The 21,583-nt window shown below is 40.8% G+C and overlaps 1 protein-coding gene across 4 annotated transcripts; it reads left to right on the top strand.

Annotated features, from left to right (window-relative positions):
- The first annotated feature begins 1,355 nt into the window (after positions 1-1,355).
- brd8a (bromodomain containing 8a) lies at positions 1,356-21,322 on the top strand. Of its 4 annotated transcripts, none has more exons than XM_030069325.1 (20): positions 1,356-1,747; positions 2,241-2,337; positions 3,888-3,957; positions 4,106-4,155; positions 4,298-4,420; positions 4,541-4,621; positions 4,730-4,794; positions 6,828-6,970; positions 8,492-8,683; positions 10,477-10,567; positions 10,853-11,002; positions 13,269-13,429; positions 13,569-14,049; positions 14,169-14,212; positions 14,348-14,622; positions 17,419-17,511; positions 17,607-17,675; positions 18,919-19,201; positions 20,739-20,783; positions 21,091-21,322. In XM_030069325.1, the coding sequence occupies exons 1-20, from the start codon at positions 1,726-1,728 to the stop codon at positions 21,148-21,150; spliced, it is 2,595 nt and encodes an 864-aa protein (XP_029925185.1). In that variant the 5' UTR covers positions 1,356-1,725; the 3' UTR covers positions 21,151-21,322. The 4 variants fall into 4 exon arrangements, with proteins under 4 accessions (XP_029925185.1, XP_029925183.1, XP_029925187.1 ...); XM_030069323.1 differs by having other exon boundaries at positions 8,489-8,683; XM_030069326.1 differs by having other exon boundaries at positions 1,362-1,420; positions 8,489-8,683.
- The last annotated feature ends 261 nt before the right edge of the window (positions 21,323-21,583 follow it).

Raw genomic sequence — 21,583 nt, 5'->3', positions numbered from 1 at the left:
CCCAAACAGTCTGAGGAAGATTCAGGTTCTTGTTGCCCCCAAAACTGCACCAATCTGGCCAGACAGTCTGTCTGGAGGTTGGGGGTTTGCTAAGCAGGCTGTGGTGTGGCATGAAGAGAGAGTGGGGGTCAATCTACACTGCACTGACCTTGCACTTATAAATAAACCATTATTACCCCTTTTGAGGGCTGGTTTGGAGCCAGCGCCTCATCTCAAACCAGTTCTTCACATTTCAACGGCCAAAGAATTGGCTCTCTCTCAGGAAAACTGGTTCCACCATAGCACCAACTATCAACTTCTGGCTCTATAAATAAGGCTAATACCACAGTCGGCTAAGTGATGCCTAACCCACTGGCATAAACAGCCAACCAGCCGTTCATGAACTGAATTACTGGATTTACAGGCTTTTCTTAAGGCTGGGTATTGGCAAGGACCTCATCATACAGCACATATCACCATACATGGGTCAAGAATCATGATAACCCATTGTTGTACAGAAATGAATGAAAATGTACAAATAGATCTTTAAATACAAACGACTACCTGCATGGATAGACTAATAAAATATACTAAAAAATATTTATGATCAATCATGTGACAAACTAACTCACATCTCAATTATTTAAAATATAAGTAACACACTAGACTAAAATGCACACCAACAATACAGCCAAGCAAAATCTCTTACTGTCACCTGCTGTCACAAAACCAAACCAAACTGTCAGCACTCTTTAAACTGGTCCATTTAAATAATAATAGGAAAACAATAAAACACACACCCACACTCAGATACACAAAAAGTGCTTTCAGAACAACTAGGGAGGCTTTTAATAATTATTTTCAATGAATGCGCTTAGTAAATGAATCTCTGTTTTTTTGTTTTGTTTTGTTTTTTTGTTTTTGTTTTTTAATCTTTTGGAATTTGCAAACAAGCAAAATTTATACAGCACATTTCATTCACAAAAACCATGTCGATAGTGTACAAAATAAGACACCACACATAATAAACAAACACATAAATAATACCAGTGAGTTCCTGGTGCAGAGGTAGAAAATGAATGAATGAATGAATAAAGACCAGCCAGTGACCAGTAAAAACTAATAAGACATTAAAAAGTAGGAAAGAAGAAAGTCACTAAGAAGTGGTTGCATTTTTCCTGAGGATTGCAATCTCCTGGTTACCTAAGTGACACCAGACCCGGACTGTACAACATTATTAAGTTGAGAAACTATTGAGCAGCATGATCCAGGCATGTACCATCATGACTGGATGTGGGCGTGTACGAGCAGAGAGGCTGCTAGCTCCAAGTCAATACACACACACAGAGAAAGAGAGAGAGAGAGAGAGACACGGAGGCAGGGAAAAGATTACGCCTGGCTAAAAATTTCGTTTCGTGTATATCACCAAGCAGCATTTCACGTGAGTCTGTTGTTGTCACTCCCGAAACTGAGCCTTTTTTTTTTTTTTTTTTTTAAAGTCGACATTTTAGCCCTCGACCATTTGAGGCTTGACTTCCCAACACTGACTGTGACTTTGACGGACAAGCGGCGGTTTCCTGTGCTAGCTTACCGACACACACGGACGGTAACGGCGTCTGCACAATGTAACCCAACCGGCCGGTGTTTAATGTCACCCCAGGCGTGAATTTGGGATTTCACCGGGCGGTATTACAGTAGGGTTTCGGTCTGCGATGATGTGTGGGAGGTCGGGATGATGACAAGAAGATGGCGAGCGGGGTTGGAAGCAGTAAGTATCGTCGGTAGATAGCTTGCGATGTAATGCAAGCGTGTCAGAAAATGATATCCGCTAACACCGACTGTGCCGTTAACCCGAGTTCCTGCGGGCAGCCTCCGCTCCCCGTAGGGCAGCCTGCATGAATGAGTGGCTGTCAGTGCTGCTTGACAGCTCTGTTTATGCAAACGCCTCCATAATAATCAGTGTTGTTGCCCGTTTTACCACCAGCAGTGTCAAAGAAAGGCTTTGGGGAAATGCTAACTCAATGTAATCAGTGTTAGCAGATGATTTAACTAATGTGAACTGCGAAGCATGTTAGTCAGCTGGAGATAGCCTTGAAAATGAAGCCAGGCTCAGGCAGTCACAGCAGATCACAGCCTAGGCCTGAGAGCTGCAGCATGGCTAAGCTGGGCATGCAGCACCTTGGCAAGGGTTTGGTAAACTCTCCATCTATTTGTGCATGTTATTTATCATCCATCTAGTCAATTTTCCCAAATATCTGCAGAACACAAGTTGCTTGCCATTGGACCGACGGAGCCATGGTCAGTGAGGGAGAAGCTGTGTTTGGCCACATCTGTCATGAAGAGCGGAGACCAGAACTGGTACAACATTTCCTGCATGGAATACCAGTCATTATATTATGCATGGAGCATTGTATCATATAGTCATTTCAAACACTCCCAAATGCTAAACATTGATGCTGTCAAGGTGCATGACCTGTATGGAAATGTGTAAAGATAAGGTGTTGATACTGAGCATGCTTTAAAGTGATAGGAGCATTAATAAAATCTCATGATACTTATGATAAAATGTATGCTTTCGTCCTCATATGAAAGCTTGAGTGCATTTCCTCTGGGTGCGCCAGTTTCCTCTCACACTCCCAAGCACATGCGAAAGAGGTTGATTGACAGGAGGTGTGGGTGCATTGTGTGTCTGCGTTCAGTCTGCGATGGGCGTCGTTTTTTCCTGTTCCTCTCTGTGAATGCTGGGATTGGCTCCTGCACCTCAATATTTACCTGCTCCATTGAATATGTGCTTCACACACACACACACACACACACACCCTCTTCCTGGTCTCCTGGACATGAGCTGTTACCTCTGTAAACATGATTGAATCGCAGCCCCATGCAAACACAAGCAAATGGTTTATTCTTTTCTGTATACGTTTATTAGAACACTCTATTTTAAACAGGTGAAGCACTAAACTCAGTTTTTTGTGTAGTACATTAATAAGTACCTATGGTGCAGATATTTGTATAAATCCTGGCATTTATTTCTTCCCCTTGACAAAATGTAAATGTGAGAATACTGGTTAATTATTTAGGTTAATTACTTAAATAAGGTAAGGTGGTCTGGGCATGTGCTAAAGAAGCCCCCTGCATACTTGCAAAGGAGATGTGTGGGACATGTCCCACTGTGTGAGGAGTGGAGACTCTTGCCGACATGCTGCTAGGATTAAATCTGTCAGCAGCTGAGACTCCTCAGGAGTAGCTGAGCTGAAAGGAACATCCCATCTCCTCCTCTGTCAAAACCAGTTAAAACTTTTGACTGTCACCCAAATTATTGATGTAGAAAATGCCAGACTATGGAGCTTTAATTAAAGCTTGGTTGTGATTTGTTTGGATCATATCAAAATTCAAGAGTTATAGTTGTCACATACATAGCCATACTCCTGTACAACATACAGTGAAATTCTTTTTTTCTCATGAATGTCTAGACTGTGCTTAGAGCATTATAAACAAAAATGTACCAGATAAAAATATGCAAAAACACAAAATATCAAAGATTAAAAATCTCTAGAAAATGTAGGGCAGTATAAAGATATTGTGCAAAGAGAAGCTATATATAAAATAAAAAAAAAAAAAAATCAAAATCACAAGTAAGATGCAGAGAGAAAAAAACAAAAACAGAAATGTGTAAGAAAATGTCAAAATGAAAAGTAAGGTGCATATTGCATAAGCAGTTATGCTGCCACCATTTGCTTTCACAATGCCAAGTTTCAAGGCTTTGGCACTTTGTATCTCATAGAAAATTGATAATATAATAGAATAAGCTAGGACATAAGTAGATTTTTGTGACTAAATAATAGGTTTTATTGTTAACACATAATTGATTTGACTTACAATGAAGTGAAATGTATTCAACTCCACAGGGTGTCTGTCAGCCGAGCCATCAAACCATTTGCAGAACCTGGACGACCACCTGATTGGTTTTCTCAAAAGGTATGACAGACTCAGCTCATGCAATACAACAGAACAGAAATACCAGATATGAAAAAACTTCATACTCTTCAGTCCTCTGTGTTGTCTTTTCTATTAATAACCTGTCCATAAACCTAAAAAAAAAACCCCTCCTGATTCTCCATCACAGCACTGTGCCTCCCAGTACTCCGAGCTCCTGGAAACAACAGAAGCCCCAAAGTGAGCACATCAGCGACTTTTATTCTTAGCCTGCTTGTGTAGATTTGTAGCTTTTATATATTTGACATCTGCTTTTACAGTAGATATTACATGGCGGCGTCTTAAACCGACAGCTAAGAGTCATAGTATCTGTTCCCCTCAGGCGCAAGCGCGGTGAGAAAGGTGAGGTGGTGGAGACGGTGGAGGATGTGATTGTTCGGAGGCTCACAGCGGAGAGGATTGACGAGCTAAAACGGCTGATCAAAGAAACACAGGAGAAGCACAGGTTCAGGAGCACACCTTACAACATCACAAACACATGACCGTGGTTATAAAAACATAAAAACAATTGCATCATGAAGTTTAATTGTTAAGTTCTGCGTTGTTTGCTGTGTTGTATCTGCAGGAAACTCAAGAGAGAGGCTGAACTGATTCAAGCAGGCCATCTGGACTCCAAACTAGAAGAGTTATGGGAAGAGATTGTGCAGTAAGAAGCGATAAATTGTATCAGATTTTTTTATTTACATTGAAGCATCTCATAGTTTAGACAGTGTCTAGATAAGCAAAATGAAATAATCTTGTTTTTGTCTTTCAGAAAGAAGAAGATGGAGGAGGAAGAAGCAGAGCTGAAAAGAAAGACCACAGATGCTGCTTATCAGGGTATCTTTATAGTGTATTCTTTACTTTTGAATAGTCTGAATACTTTTGGCAAAAAAAGTGAAAATGAACACAGTGGCAGCTGTGGGCAAAAAAAAAAAAAAATCACCAGTCACGGCATGCTGTTACACTGGCACAGACTGCACATTGGTGGCTCCACATGACAGCACCTGCAGTGAAACATGGCTTAAAATCTGTGACACACCAAGCCGATGGTCAGCCGTCAGCCGGTGGTTGGCTCTCGGTGAGCGTCTTTGGTTCTAGTTTTTGCAGTGTGTTCCACACCGTGGGCACTTTTCAGTGGGTGACAGAGATCACACTGATCTCACCTCTGGCTCTTCCTTTCTCCGTCCTCAGCCAAAAGACCAAGGGCTGACAACACCAGTGCCATTTGCAACTTCTTATCAGACATATTCTGGAGTAGGAATAGCTATATTACAAAACCGTCCATGGTGAGTGAGCGTAGTGTGAAAATGGTAAGCAAACACTTACCTGGGTCTTCAGGTATCCCAGTTTTTTGAATGATGAATACAGACTACCGCCACCTTTTGGCATTGAGAGTTATTTCCTCTCATGCAGGTGTAGAACGCACATGCTAGTTGACCACTGAGAGTTAACTTTTTAAAATTTGAACTTCAATACCCAGCAGTCAGGAAATCAGCATCAGATTCCACAGGCGATGCTCATGTTCACCAACCCTTGTGGGTCTGCAGACACTGTATATCAGGAATGAAAAGGGAGGAGAAAGGCAAAATATCTATGAGTGAGTTAAGCTTTCCCTGGACAGAGTTCGGGTCAAGGGTTCCTCAAAATGTTAGGGATTCCAGAGCCCTGTTTGATCTTGAATTATGCAGCCATTTTGGAAATTTACTCTCAAATGCCAGTTTGTGTTCTCTGTTTGATCAATAAGTTCCAGAGGGCTTTCTGTATTGCTGAACTGAAATGTCATTTACATATTAGCAAACACTGGGTAACACTGTGGGTGTTCCCCCTGAATATTAAAAACCTGGGTGTCCAACAGGCAGAGCCCTGCAGCTAGTCTAGAATGAGACCATTCCTTGAATATTTTATACACATTATCTTAGATATCAGTCCCACAGGGTATTTCATATTGGTGAATGGAAATATCAGCTGATGTTGTTGGCAACTCTGGCTGTCACTCATGTCCTGTCAGTTGTCAAGTGAACTCTGAATATTTTTCAGGGCTGGCTACATGTCACTTTTACATGTAGATATTCGCTAAGGTCTTGCCTACTATTCAGTGTGACCTATTTATATTTTCTGCCTGAGGCTTTTTTATAATTACTGTCAAAAGAGACTGTGCTCTTTTAAACAAACAGTGACCCTAGGTGATTGAGCTCCCTTGTGAGATTGAATTCAAAAGATGAATGTTGATTGACTTTTCTTGCTGCTTGGGAAAATAGCATAATCAATTCTACAATACAAAATAAGACAAAAGCCCAAATCATACAAGCTTCCGTTTGTTAGATTAGAAGTTACTGAGAAGGTTTCTTAAATCATTTAGGCTTGCTGGCTGTGAGCATTATCAATTATTGAACCCCAGCAATCAGTATAATTTTGGAGATTACATTCTTTAAAAATTAATGACTCAGAGATTAACAATGAGGCATTTCTTATTCATTGTAAGTGAACGATGTTAAGCTGAGTTTCTCTCAGGCTGGCACTATGTTAAAATGACATATGGAACATTGTTTAACAAAGCAGCATTTACGAAGAGCATATGATTATAGATAGAAATGTCTTCACAAACATAATTTACAGAAGTCTGATAAACAGCATGCTTCTTCTCGTTCAGCAAAAAGCTGAACTAGAAAAGGAAAACAGAAAGTCGTAAGGTCATAGCAAATAGGTCTGCAATTTTTTCCAGGCTGTAGACTTGCTCTAACACTGATTTTAGAAATACTGTTGCCAAGCATAAAAATAGCATGTAATGGCTAAATTTTTTTAAATTAAAAACCAGAAGGCTGCAGATCAACTTTTGTGTGACTTAATTAAGAACATCTTCCCTCTTCCAGCCAGGCAGAATGCAAAGAACACACCCAAGCGAGTGCCCAGTGTCACCGTTCATTCACCCCCAGAGTGCAGCTCGCCCAGCCTGGACTTCTCACCGGGTGACCCACTCCAGTGCTTGACAGATGATCCTGCATCCACAAAAAATGTGAGGCACTGCCACTACAAGTTCAAGGCCTCTATGGGCCCTCAGGACATTTTCACACCAGTCTTACTGTTTGGGAGAAACTGGCATTCGCACCTTGTTAGCACATTCTGGTGGGCACTGTTTGACATTTTGAGACAAAGTTTCATTCTCTGTTGACCTCTGCTGATTTTGTCAGTGCTAATGCTAACATGGGGCTGATGCCAGTTTCTCAAAGCAAGTGAAAACTACCTTCAAACTAGTTAGCTAAATACTAGTCACATGCTTGACAGCTGCCAGTGTCTTGGCAGGTATTGTTGTTTTGTGAGGTTTGTATGCCAGTCATTTATCACAAGCAAGTAATCTTTTTAGCCCTTTTCATTGTGACGTCAAAGGATTTAGAGTAGGTATAAGTTACATGTCGTTACTTTACCATCATGCAAATCTAACCAAACCCATATTTGATCACTGAGTATAACATTATTGTTAAGACACCACGGTGAAGTGCTTACCTCATCAGATAGTGGACCAAGTCTGACTGGTATCTATATAAGTATTTCTCAACTACAGCTGTGGCAAGGAGTGGGAACACAATTTGTTGAGAAAAATCACTACATAAATACTATTCATGATTCCTTATAAACGTTTATGGTTTAAACCTGATTATAATTTTTTTTTTTTTTTTTTTTTTTTTTATCATGAAACTGTGCAAATGATAAAGAGAGCTTCTGTCATGAGACTCACAATCCCTCCTTATATTACCATCTTAACACAGCTGAAAGTCTAGTTGGCTATGACTCCACTTACCTGTAATGCTGGTTGATGACACATGCCTACAGCAAATGGTAAACATAAGGCTCCAGAATGTCTACAAAAGCATCACGCAAGAGACAGTTTCATGCAAAGTGGGGGTTGTAGCCATGTAACTTACCGGGTCATAGACAGACTGAGGGTGTATCATGTTCTTTTTGGTTATGTAATGTGGGAACATATATTATTTAGACTTAATGCACATAATGCACATACTTTTGTTAAAATCTACACATAATGCACATACATTTCACAAATTTCTAAGGCACCTACTTTTATATATTTTTTTCTTATTATTTCTTATTTCTTTTTTATGTCTTATAATTTAATTCTTCTCTTGAGAATTTCAGCAGCTGCAATTGACCCAATTTTCCCTTGGGGATCAATAAAGTATTTCAGATTCTGATCCTGATGTTACTACTTAAATCACAGTCTAACAGTCCTATATCCAATATAGAAGCAGATAGATGCTTGCTAGCATTGTTGCAGAGCATGAAAATAGATGTAAAACGTTGATTAGTGCAAGAATTCTTGGAATGGTATTGTGACATGACTCTCTCTTTCTCTCTCTCTGTCTCGCTCTCTGTCTGTCTCTCTCTCTCTGTCTGTCTGTCTGTCTCTCTCTCTCTGTCTCCCTCTCTCTCTGTCTGTCTGTCTCTCTCTCTCTTTCTCTCTCTCTCTCTTTCTGTCTCTCTCTCTTTCTCTGTCTGTCTCTCTCTCTCTCTCCGTCAGCAGGCCTCAGGTTCAGCCAGGTTAATGCCATTGGCCGAGTCTTCTGCACCTGCGAATGATGAGGTCGGTCAAGCGCCTCTCCTGGACGACTCCACGCAGAAGAAACTCCTGGGCCAGAAAGCCACACCGCCACCATCGCCCCTCCTGTCAGAGTTACTGAAGAAAGGCAGTCTCTTACCCACAAACTCCAGACTGGTAAGGTTGATGCAACTTATCATGCCATCAGTGGTGGACTTACACTGATTTTTACAAGTTTTGCTTTTTGTGCTGTTACAGCTTGAATTCAGAATGACCCAATTATTTTTTATTTTATTTTTTTTTGCCAACAAGTCACATAAAATGCCCCATAGATAGCTCAAAATCCCACAGAATAGCCTGTCTCAAAGTGAAAACGTTTTTGAGAATTTTCATGCAAATTTACTTAATATAAAATACATAAATATCTTATTGAAACAGGTCCTCAAGTCAGAACTTTGTATAAGCATCTATGAGAGCAATTGCAGCTTTGATTTTTTTTTTTTTTTTTTTTGGGGTATGTCTGTATCAGCTTGTACATCTGGCTTTTTGCCGCGGGCTTAATTGTAGCCCCTTTTACTGACTTTTTATGCATCCACTACTTTTTTTTTTTTTTTGCTGTGATTTGAATGTAGAGTAAGATGGATGATGAGCTGTTTCATACCACTTTGCATTATGACTGTGGATGGGACAGTGTGCTTATACAGTGCTGTATACAATTAGGTGTTCATGATTTGGAAGTTCAGTGACGAGTATGCCTGTGCAGCATTATGCTTATTTCTGATGCACACTCCAGGCCTTTTGTCATGTGCCATGAATGTCTTCTTTATTGCCAGATCTCTCACTGCATGGATGATAGAGTCATCTGTGCCCTCCTGGAGTAGAAATTGTAGAGGAGTAGAAATTGTAGAGCCATGTCAAAGACATTCAGAGGAATCTGGATGCACCCTAACTCAATTTGGAGTGTAGGGTTAAAGATTTATAAACTTTATTATTATTTCAGATTTTAATTTTTGATTAATTTGTTAAAACACATGTTGACATGAAGGGATTTGTCATCATGCTGACCCGGAACCAGCAGTGACTTTGTGCCAGCAAACTAGCAACTTCATTAAGCGCGAGCAGATTTTTTTCCCACCTGTTCATGGCTCTCCACAATGTTGCTTACACTGCAGTGGACGAAGATCACACTGCAGGGGAATGTTGATACACATTGCGTGGCTCAGGGCAATTTTGATATGCAAAAATATGTTTGCACCTCCACCCACTCAGACTGTGTCTTAGTACAGCCGCAGGCACTCTGTGTTATTTTTGTGGGTTTAGTTGGTGGAGGTGCACCCACATCGAGCCTTCAACATGACATAAACCTCTTTATGTGTGTTAAGTGTTCCTGTTTGACTTACGGCAGATATAAAATCTTCAGCCACTAACACACTTACTACCACATCAAAAAAGCAGTTTTAATTTGATCAAGGCAATGATAACAGGAAGGCAGTCTGTCACTAGGGTAGATTACGGACTGACTCTTACCTGTGTTTATCAACAGCTGCTTATAGGTTGTATAACAGCCTTCCCTGAGGGTTGAGGAGATTTTTTTTAGCCATCTGAAAGCAGCAGGAATGATATTTTGCTTGATCTGCAGCATCTAAGTTGTGCAATTACCCATGCCTTATCCAACATGATTTCCTTGATTAATTCTTTTACAACTTGCTTCGAGGTGTTGCAAAACAGGCTGTTCTGCACTGCTTAGAAATTTATTCATATCATCACCAATAGTCTGTATCTTTGTCCAGCTGAAACAAGAGCACAGTGAAGTTTTTGATATGCAAAAATATGTTTGCACCTCCACCTTCTCAGACCACATCTTAGTATTCAAGCTGTAATATGACAAAATGTTAGTAGGTTTGTTGGGTATGTACAAGAAATACTGACAAATTGTAAGTCAGATGAACACTTATGCCTTTATATCCCAGATTGGGGAGGGTGATGTGTCCACCGGTCACATGACAGGAGCACATGACCTGCAGCTGGCTCCACCCAGCCTACCTGTCTCCCAAGCAACAGGTACAGATGTGGGTTTTCCTTCTTTTTTTTCTTTTCTTTTGTTAATTCTGTACCTTAGGAACATTTTTTTGGAAGTGAAATTTGTGTCTTGATTATAGATTTTGGTCATTTAGTTTGCAGTTACCAATGTTGCATCAATAATTAATATTGCTGCTGAAGTTTATAGATAGCCAGTTTTATATTTGTTCATGTTGCTATTTGAGTCATAAATTTATGTGCGTGCTGTCTATGGACCACTGCTCTGTCTGCATTGTGTATTTATGTGTGTGAATGTTTTTGTGTTAGGTGCCCCTACGTTGTCTCGTCTCCTGGAGGCTGGAGCCACCCAGTTTTCTGCCCCGTTAGGTTTCATGGCCAGTCCAGACTCCGCCTGCAGCGCTGCTCCCTCTGCTGCCACTCCTCTTCCTGCAGACTCTCCTGCCTCAGCAAGTACAGGTCTGTCCTTCTCACCTCCCTTTTGGACTCTGTTTCACTAGCAACGACCAGCAACAAGAGGCATTCAAATGATTTATTGATGAGATGATGTTGGTTGTTTGAGGCTTGAACTTGCTTGTAGTTCTTCCGGATTGCTGACTGCATATGGTGAAGCTTTATTCAGGAATCCGCTGTGGCACACAGGCAAAACAGACCCCCCCTTAGGACCCTACATAGGAAGGAGAGAGAAGGAGAAATGAGCAAGAAGAGATGAGAGAAATAGGACGGGAGGCAGAGGTGCAGAATATGAGAGCAAAAGTGTAGGAGAGGGTTTGGTGAGTATTTTTAGGAATGCCAGAAGAGGTGCAGTCGAGGTGTAGTCCTGCTCCTGAAACTCTGCTAAAAAGCTTAAATTCCTGAGCAACCCTAACCCTTACACAGGTCATACATCCTCACAGCGTCATATCGTAGTACAAAGTCAACCTTTTTCTCTACAATAATGGAAATCATGAAAATGAGGATCATTCAGACTCAGCTGATAGAAATGTTGGAATAAGCATGGAATTTATTAGTGACTTAGACCAACAATGAGAACAGTGCAGACTCAATCATAACAGTCTGTTCTTATTCCACACATCGCCTCTTAAATTTTCACTCGTGATTGTGATTGTTGCTGCTTTACACCCTCTATTTCATGGTAATTTCCTCCCAAATGAGGAATGGTGTTATGTACTGCTGTTGCTACAAATATAACTTTGACTTTACTCATTTGCTGGCAGAAGTAGGATGAAGGCATTTATAACATTTTAGGAAGGAAATTAATCTAAGTCCTTAAAGTGTACTTACAGGACAATTACCACATGATTTGTCCATTTTTTTTATTTTTTTTGTTTTTGCTTACATTTCGCTATTTTATTTTATTTTGTTTTATTTTAGTTATCTAATATTTTCCGCTTCTTTAATGCTAATTGTAACAGATTTTAAATGCATTTGGCATAATACGAGATGATGGGAGATACTGAAATAAGATTTCACTCCCTTTTCAATTCCAAATAGAATACAAAACAAAGCCTGAGTCTTCTCTTTTGGTTGATAAAGGTAACCCATCACTGTGAATGAAAAGCTGACAATTGGGTTTTGCAAATTTATGTTATCAGAGCACTAGATATTGAAAGAATTTCCATTCTCCGCTTCATCACGTACATATTCAGGAACAGTGAGAGAGCTGAGATGAGAGATTGTTCCGAATAAAAATTTGAAGCCAATATCCGATATTATCTGAGGTTACGTCAGTTCCCGTCTTCTGCCAGTCACAGCCCATCTATACCATCAGACAAGCCAAAGATGCCTCTGACAGCTGAAAGTTTAATTTTACACAGTTACAGCCTTTTCACTCGGAAAATCAACTCAGATGAAGGAACAATAGCAAATGATTCTAATAAACTCTACTAATGTGACCAGATTACTGTGGTGATCTAAGACAAAAGAGAGGGAGGAAATTAATTAAAACTTTGTGCTGTAATTGTGCTGTAAGAGAAAAACAAGCTCGGTTTTTACTCATTTCACAAATATTCAAAAGTACTTACCATAATATTATTTATTGGAGGAGACCGAATCCCTCTGTGGTGTAAATGAATGCTTGCTAAAATGAGATTAAAGGAGAGCATGACCTTAATATTAAATATAAATACATTACAGCCAATTATCTAATTAACTAAAGACCACAGCTAAAATACTTCTGAAAAGATTCATTAAACCCAAGGTAAAAGCAAAATAGGAGTTCAGATGTATTGTGGGCCAAATGCTCCTTTAGGTATTATCAAAAGAAGAAATTTGAGCGAAACTTGATTTTTTTTTTTTTTTTTTTTTTTCTGACATTTTCCATGTAAGACAGTTTACTCCAAATTAAAAAGAGGGTTGAATATTTCAACTAGTGGATCATATAGTATCAATCTTAATACAACTAGGTGAAATATGTATGTAATTTGTTGCTCCAGGCAAACGCAGGAGATGAGAGACTTCAGCACAGAATTACAGCTTGCCTCTGTGCATGCCTTTACGTTTTGTTATTCATTTATTTACTTTTTTTTTTTTCTTGCTCATGGGGGACGATTGCCAATGACGACTGGCAGGGAAAAACCAGTCCAAAATCTTTGCTCGCATTGGTGACCATTCCAGTTGCAATCTGGTGCCCTGAAATGTACAGAATGTCAAACAGGCCAAATTGCAAACAAAATCTGTGAAAAAAGGGTTAGTCTGTGGGATTTCCATGCTTGTCTTTGTGCAGAAGGGGATGTGTTGGTGCCATCTGTGTTATCTGGATGCCAGCCTGTCCCCGGGGCGGGAAAGGTATCTGAGCTCAGTGAAGAGGACGTCACTGTGTCCTACATGGGGGATGAACTGGACCTGAAGACAGTGGGAGACATCATCGCCATCATTGAGGATAAGGTGCAGAAAGACAAAAAGTACTTTGTAAGAGTATTTTCTCAGCACTGAGATCAGTTATGGATAAACTAAATAATGAAATTAGTGTGTGAAACACCTGCTTGTGGTGTTAAGGTGTAGAGTCAGATCTCTCCTTCCACAGGGGGATGAGAGTGCGGAGGCTTTGGACGCAGCTGCTGTAGAGGCTGCTCTGTCCCTGTGTGAGGAGAATGGCCATGCACTGTCTAGTGCCTGGGATGCTGGGCCTTTCAAGCCCCATGAGTCTAACCCTGTAGTGCCCACGGGAGTCCCACACCCCTCATCTCTTCACAGTAGCCTGGTGGGGAAGACAGAAGTGTTGGAAATTCAGGGTGGGACTTCAGCTCCACTCTCCTCTCCATGCAATAGTCAGGATAACTGTCTCTCGGCATTCCCTGTGGGACTCAGAGGCCTTCCTCCCACCTCCTTATCCTCATGCGGCTCAAGGATTTCGGAGCACTCCCAAACTGGAGCGCCTCCGCAGCCCGAGGCAATAGGAGAGACTGGAGAGGAGGTGCATCAGGAAAGCCAAATTTCATTGGACGTTACCATAAAGTGTGAGAGTGAGAACTGGGCACAGCAAAGACCTGATAAACCCCATGGAGGTATGCTCATCCATGCATAAATACTAGTATTCACTTGCTTCAAAACATGCAGTTTGCATGCAACTATGCATTTTGCATAACCATTTCCTTCTTATTATTCATCTTTACTATCTTGGCAGACTCAGTATTAGAAGATAGCCCACTGACAGAAAGGCACCCCAAGGTACACCACCCAATGAGGACAGAGCTAACATGATGCCTGTAATTGCTGTACTGAAATGCAGTGTGCGTAGCTCCACGGCCTTTCGGTGCAGTAAGCTCCATTAGTGTCTCTCCGCGTCTGTCTCCGTCTTTGCAGGAGATGAAGGCAGAGGATGACGGGGTAAGTGTTGGGGAAGGGGAGAATGTCTCAGGGACTAAAGCGGACCTGGAGGCGAACGGGCCAGGAGGGTGCGGAGCAGAAGAGGAAGGTGATGGAGCGGAGGCATTCCTGTCAGAGCCAGACGGGGAGGCGGAGCTCGAACCTCCGGCCAGCGAGAGCGAGGACGGTTGCAGCCTCCACACCGCCTCCTCGTCTCTGCAGCTCCACACAACTGCAGACTCCATCCCCAGCAGCCCTGCTTCATCTCAGTTGTGAGTAGAATGCACCGATCACAGATTTTCTACTGCTATAGAAACATTCAAAAAAATCAAATCAACGAAAAGCTATTATGCTACTTTTTTCCCCTTGAGATTAAGCAAGCAGCTTGTGACGTTAGACTGGGTGATTGTACGGTTGGCACTTTTCTATACGCTGATGATATTGTCCTCCTTGCAGAGACTGAAACTGATCTCCAAAATTTGTTGGATATTGTGTGCTGTTGGTGTAGTAAATGGAGACTAAAGATAAGTTATACACTAAGTTTAAGTTTCATTTTGGGTCAACATTTTTGTCATTTACTGAGTATTATAAATATTTAGGACTTACTCTAGATTACCATCTTACTTTTGAAAGAGGAATAAAAATCTTATCAGACTCTGCAGGTAGGGCTCTGGGTGCTGTCCTGAATAAGGTCAAGTTATGTAGAGATCTTGCTTATAAAACCTATACACAGCTATTTAAATCTTGTGTCTGTCCTGTTTTAGACTACAGTGCAGGAGTTTGGGGTTGCTGTAAGCAAACAAAATGTGATGCAGTTCAGAACAGAGCTATGCGTTGTTTTCTTGGTGTACATAAAATGGCCCCCAGACTTGTATGTGGTGATATGGGTTGGGAGCCATGCGAAGTGCGGCACCAGGGTGACATGGTGCGACTGCGGAATAGATTAACTAACATGCCTGATAAAAGACTTACTAAACAAATTTTCTTTTGGGATCTTTCAAATAACTGTTCTGAGTAACCAGAGTACTTTCCAAAATATTTGATGAGGCAGGTCTGCATTACATACTGTATATAGAAAGAAATTATCCTGTAGAGTTAGTCAAATTAAATCAATATTACCTGAAAATTATAAACAGAAATGGTCCAATGAAATTCTGTATAAACCTAAACTGAGAACGTATAGTCTAATAAAGTGTATTCACCAACCAGAGCACAGAGGTCTGTTTATGCCGAGTTGAGATGTTTCCATTCAGTACCAGAAGAGGATAGAAAGTGTCATCTGTGTGATCTGAATGAGGTTGAAAATGAAATGGACTTTTTGTTTTACTGTCTATTTTATCATAATCTCAGATATAAGCTTTTCCTGAAAATGTCTGCAGAATGTCCTGATTTGTTTAATATGTCTGATGAATATAGACTTAAATACTTGTTTAGTGACAAAGTATTTCATTTAGCTCAGTTTGTGTTAAATGCTTATCAACAGCGTATGAGGGCACTTTATGTTTGATGTGTTAAAGGCACAGTCTTTGCCTTTAACTTAAATTTAAGTTGTTGTTTTAGCTGTACTGCCGAAGTTAAATGACTGTGCCTATATTTGGCTTGATAGTGAGTGACATATATGGAGGTGTTCTCTTTTGCTTACTATGTTTATTCCTCCTGTTTATTGCATTATCTTGGTGTGTCTTTTAAGCCCATGCGGGCGGGGCACCTTTTTTTGGTGTATGACATGTGAAACAAAAATGACCGCAGCATATTGGCACATCTGCAACAAAATACAAAGCTGGTCAGTGTGTAGATGCGCAGATGCATCTAAATAAATTCCTCTTGTTGGGCCAAGTGTACAGCACATTACCTGCTCTGTGTATAAGAAGCTATATTGAAAGTCTGACTGTGGGAAACTGAACGCTGACCAGGCTGCCAGCTTCAAATACCACAGTGTAGTGAAGTGTCACGTTTCAGTATGGAAACTCCGCTACACTTTATTTACTCATGATAAAGTCTTAGCTTTTATTTTGTAATTATTAAATAAATTGTGTAATATTTTTCTTCTGCTTCTTCATATTATTATTATTATTGTTGTTGTTGTTGTTGTCTCTCTGTCTCTTACAGTTGTCTCTCTGCCACCACATCCTCCACTGAAACCAGCTTTGTGCCAATGATGTTTCCAGCTTTTTTAATAAGCTTATTCACAGCTTAGTCTGTGCACATATTTGTGTGTATAGTAGAATCACAGTTACTTGATAAGGCCTATATACAACATTTAAAAATGTGAAATACTACCACTACTAAGAATAATAATGATTATTGTTAATATAATGCACAATTTATTTAGTAATTATGACTATCAATAAGACCTTATCATCAACTAATTGTAATCACCATAAACATAATTATTAATGTATTAAAATTGTTCTGTTTCCACTTTTAGTTGACAATGAAGTGTACTGGAAATTCCATTTTGTAATGTGACACTTATTAATTTCCATCCCTCATCAGATTACACTGTGGTGTGTGAAGCTGGCGGCCTGTTCAGTGTTCAGTTTCCCACGTCGTTGCACAGGAGACTTACTCAGTAAAGACTCGACTCAATAAAGCTTGTTCTTTTTTTTTTTTTTTTTTTCCTCAGCAGTGTTTTTCTATAGCAGTAGAAATGTTTAATATATTAATGGGACTCACAGCATATGCAGGCAGTATAGAGGATTCATAAAGGCTCTCCAAGAAGGTGTGCCAGCTGCATACATACTCGGCATGGAAAATCTGTCCATTAAAAAAAAAAAAAAAACTACTAACAAACACACAGGGATAAAAACAAAAACTGGTACGCACGCTGTACTAATTTTGCGTGCACACTTATTTTGTGGGCAAAGTAAGAACATTAGTGAAAGAGGCCCATTGTATTTTTCATATTGTCCAACAGCATTCATTTCTTTCTGTGTCATGCTGCAGATTTGGTTTTCCTGAAACATACTTCCTGTGTCACCTTTCACACACAGCCTCTCGCTTTTCTTAACTTCCTCCTTCCTTGTTTGTTTTGCTTTGTTTTCTCATCATGTACCTCTGTTTTGCAGTTCTGCATGCAGTGAGGACCAGGAAGCTATCCAGGCGCAGAAGATCTGGAAGAAAGCCATCATGCTGGTGTGGCGTGCAGCAGCTAATCACAGGTCAGCTAAGGACATTGGGCCACTGATATCTTCATGTTTATCATTTCTTTGTATCATAACTGAAACAGATCAGATTTTTGGTTTACTTGTTGCAGGTATGCAAATGTGTTCTTGCAGCCGGTAACAGAAGAAATTGCACCAGGGTACCACAGCATTGTACACAGGTAAGCATCGGAAGTGTTTGTGTTTGGTGAGTTGGAGTGAACCGTGGGCATGTGGGTCCACTTTGTCAAAAGTCTGTTTTATTCTCCTATTGACCTTTTTCACAGCAGCCATTTTGGCAGGAAATAGCAGGGTAAACACAGGGGTTACTGATGACATTAATTAAGGTTCAGTACCATTTAGGAGTAGTGTGGTGTCTTTCCAGTGAGTCAGCATGAACAACAGCAGGACCTAAATGGAGCAGAACCTTAATTAATATCATTAGTAATACCTGTATTTACCTGCTATTTCATGTCAAAATGGCTGCAGTGAAAAAATGTAACTATTAGGCTATCACTATTAATCTGTTCTTGGTGTGTATTAAACAGCAGAATTTTGGAGGCCTGAATTATCTCTAGTTGTTGCGGTGGCTTCATATTTCATTGGAGTTTGAGCCTCTTTGCACTTTATTTTTTTATTTTGTGTTTTAACAGTGCATGAAAGCATTGTAGATTGCCATTAACTTGCTTTTAAGTTAGACTATAAATACCTTGTAAACTTGATGACTGAGGACAATTTGGAGCCTGAAGAGCGACCGTTTTCTAGTGGTCAGTAAAGGCTGAATTATGCTTCCGCGTAGAAAGAGCGTACGGAGGTTGTGCGAAGCTTACGGGGGTTGTGCGACCGCCGCAGAGCCTTGCCGCGCGCCTCCCAAAAATTGTAACTACGCGGACCCTACGCAGCCCCACAAGAGCTGTGATTGGTCCGCCGAAGTACATCATTTCCGGCATTTCGTTGCAACCGGCATCACATCCTGTTGTTATGCCGGCAGGCAGCGCCCTTTTTAAAACAACTGTTGTGTCTCGACTCGTCGGTTGTGTTTGAAAACTTTGGAGAATGCTGGATCTCGCGGAAGAACGCCTGGCCGAGGAGGTGCGCAAGTACCCGCACCTATATGACTCGTCCTCTCGCCAAAGACGTACAGAAGAGCAGCGACGTTGGTGGGCGGAGAATTGCTCAGTGTGTTTCGCAGAGGTATGTTGGACACACACGCGCTGCGTGGGAAATGCGTGCTTCGCACAACCTCCGTACGCTCTTCCTACGCAGAAGCATAATTCAGCCTTAATCACATACAATCAGAAGCCATAGTCAAAAAATCTATCAGCTCATCAAATTCCAGACATTTACACTTCCTCTCTTAACACAGCAATGGCCTCAGTTGTCTCCATCATCCCAGGCTCCCTTCACCTCTCCCCCTATTTACAGGCCGATGGACCTGTCCACCATAAAAAAGAACATCGAAACGGGTTTGGTACGGACCACGGCTGAGTTCCAGAGGGACATCATGCTGATGTTTCAGAACGCGGTCATGTACAACAGCCTGGACCACGACGTGTTCCACATGGCCCTGGAGATGCAACGCGACGTCCTTGAGCAAATCCAGCAGTTTCTCGCCACCCAGCTCATCATGCAGACATCCGACTCCGGTATCAGTGCCAAGAACCTGAGGGGCCGTGAGAGCACGCGCAAACAGGACTCCACTGACAAGGTGCTTCACTAGAATTTAAATAAAGGCAGCGGCACTGGTGAAAGAAAGATACTAGGGTGAGATGACAGGCTGGCTTTAAAGTTAGAAGAATGTGAGGATTGGTGGTAGATACAGGTGTTGTGCTTCCAAAAGCTTGTATTCCTGCCCATCAATCAAAAGCTGGAAGCCACTATTCCTTTTATACAGTAATGACTATACCATCCCCTGTCCCATATATCCACACACCAAGCTCTGCTTTTTTTTTGACATTGAAATAGCTGACATTGAAATAGCTGTACACATTTTGTACATTTTTACTGTTGACACTTTTTTTACCATAGTGCTAGACAGTTATATACCCTTCTTATGTACTTAATCAGTTTTCTTCTGTGTGTGCATTCAAATTTCATCACAGATAAAGACCATGTTCATATAGCTGTAACAGGTCTTTGAAATGCCCTAAATTTGCCAGTTGCATTGGTTCTTCATTTAAGTTATTCATACTTGGCAAGAAAACAGATCCAGCATATTGCAGTGAGTATAAACAAAATTATCTCTGAAGACACTCTTGCCAAAGGCTAACACTGCCCTCTAACAACACTACATCCCTCCTTGCACATTATTATGCGTAAACATAATAAAACGGAATCATGCTTTTTAGCACTGCGTCAATGTGCCATACTGTACCTGTGCTGTCTCAGTCCTCATGTTTTGTTCTTGTATTTTGTTCATGGTTCAATATGATTAGGATGCAGTAGAAGAGTACTAACACACCATCCTTGTGTTTCTAATGTCATTCTGTTTATGCAGACTTGAGAAGCATGGGGTCAAAGGTCAATTACAAACACCATTTTTAAATATCTAGTTTGTGAAAACAAGCAGAACAAAAGCAGAAAGTTAAAGAAGTGCAAGCAAGAGACAAAACAGAAGAAAGACAAGTGCTATATAGGTATGGCTGTGTATGTGTACATGATGTCTAATTTGTGTGTGTGGGGGACCCATTCAATTAAAGTGTATCTTTTATAAATGGCAGATTTCACATAGAAGAGGTTGCATGCTTCCTAATTTGCATATGCACTGTGGATCACTGCTGCCTCGTGTGTTTAAGAGCTGTTTTTAACCCAGAGTGTTTAACCAGTGGAATGTTAAACCTGTTTTTCTGGTTGTGCTGCTGTCATGACAGAAAACAAAAACCTGTATTTTCACTTGTGTCATGGTGGTAACTGATTAAGTCCCGCCACCCTACATCCATCTTGCTTTGCTAGTGCGGGAAAAACAAGTCCTTTGTGCATGCAGGAACAGTGTAGCAGCAGTGCAACAAGGAAGTAAAAAGTGAAACCTTGACAGTGGCCACATGTGTTATGCTACATAATAATTTATGGAAAAATGTGCTTTAAAAGGCTCATTGTTGGATATGTCTGTGCCTCTTTTCCCAGTGCTGGATGTGTAATTTGTATTTGTTTTCTGGAAAATAATCATTCATTATGATATGCTATATATCTCTCTTGAGCTGTCATCTACCACCTTGCTCTGACCCGCATCGTTTTTCCTCTCACAGGACACTGTCTCCATGGCTTCCCCCGCCTTCCTTCTCTCTCTTTTTGTAAGTATCCATTCCACAGCCTTTTATCTCAGAGACTTTTATTCTACAATTTTTGTGTATTTAATCTTGAAGCATGCACAAAATAAACATTTCAGAATTGTACATGCAATGCAGAACTAATACACGTACAGTTTCATGAGCCAAACATGTTGAAACAAAATGTGGCTCATTTCGCTGCAAGGCAGTATGTCACAGTGTAAGGTGTTAATGTATATAAATTAAAATGTATATTCCAAACATGCATCAGTTGCACAAGTCTACACTAACTTTGATCTCACAAGCTGTCTTCCTCTCTGTAACTGTGCAGGATGGGGGCACCAGAGGGCGCCGTTGTGCCATTGAAGCTGACCTCAAGATGAAGAAATGACCACATGAAAATCATGTCTGAGTCCCCCCAGTTTAAGTGAATGGCGTAACAATATGAGACTTAACTTATTTCCTGTCTGTTGCACATGGATGCGTGCTTCAAGTACAATGAGCATAATGTGCAATGTAATCGTTTCCTTGCAGTATAGATTAAAGGGGCAGACTGTAACGTGGAGACGCTCATTTCTTCCGAGCCACCTGAACATGCAGTATGTGGATGACACGTAATCCTACAGTAAGATGGACCAGCTCACATCTTTCATAGACATAGCTTCAGATAGTCCCAGGTTTGCTCTGCTCTGGATTACATTAATCAGGTTGCCTACAGGAAAGCTCGGCTACTCCAAGGCTAAAGAAGGACTTAAAATAAGCTTCCACGGGGTCAGGCTCAACTCCAGATTAATGGTGTTGGTCACTGGCTGTTGGAGGAGTAG

This window comes from Myripristis murdjan, chromosome 14, assembly GCF_902150065.1.
Source record: "Myripristis murdjan chromosome 14, fMyrMur1.1, whole genome shotgun sequence".
Classification (NCBI taxonomy): domain Eukaryota; kingdom Metazoa; phylum Chordata; class Actinopteri; order Holocentriformes; family Holocentridae; genus Myripristis; species Myripristis murdjan.
The sequence above is the reverse complement of the archived record's forward strand: the minus strand, read 5'-3'. Positions and strand labels throughout refer to the sequence as shown.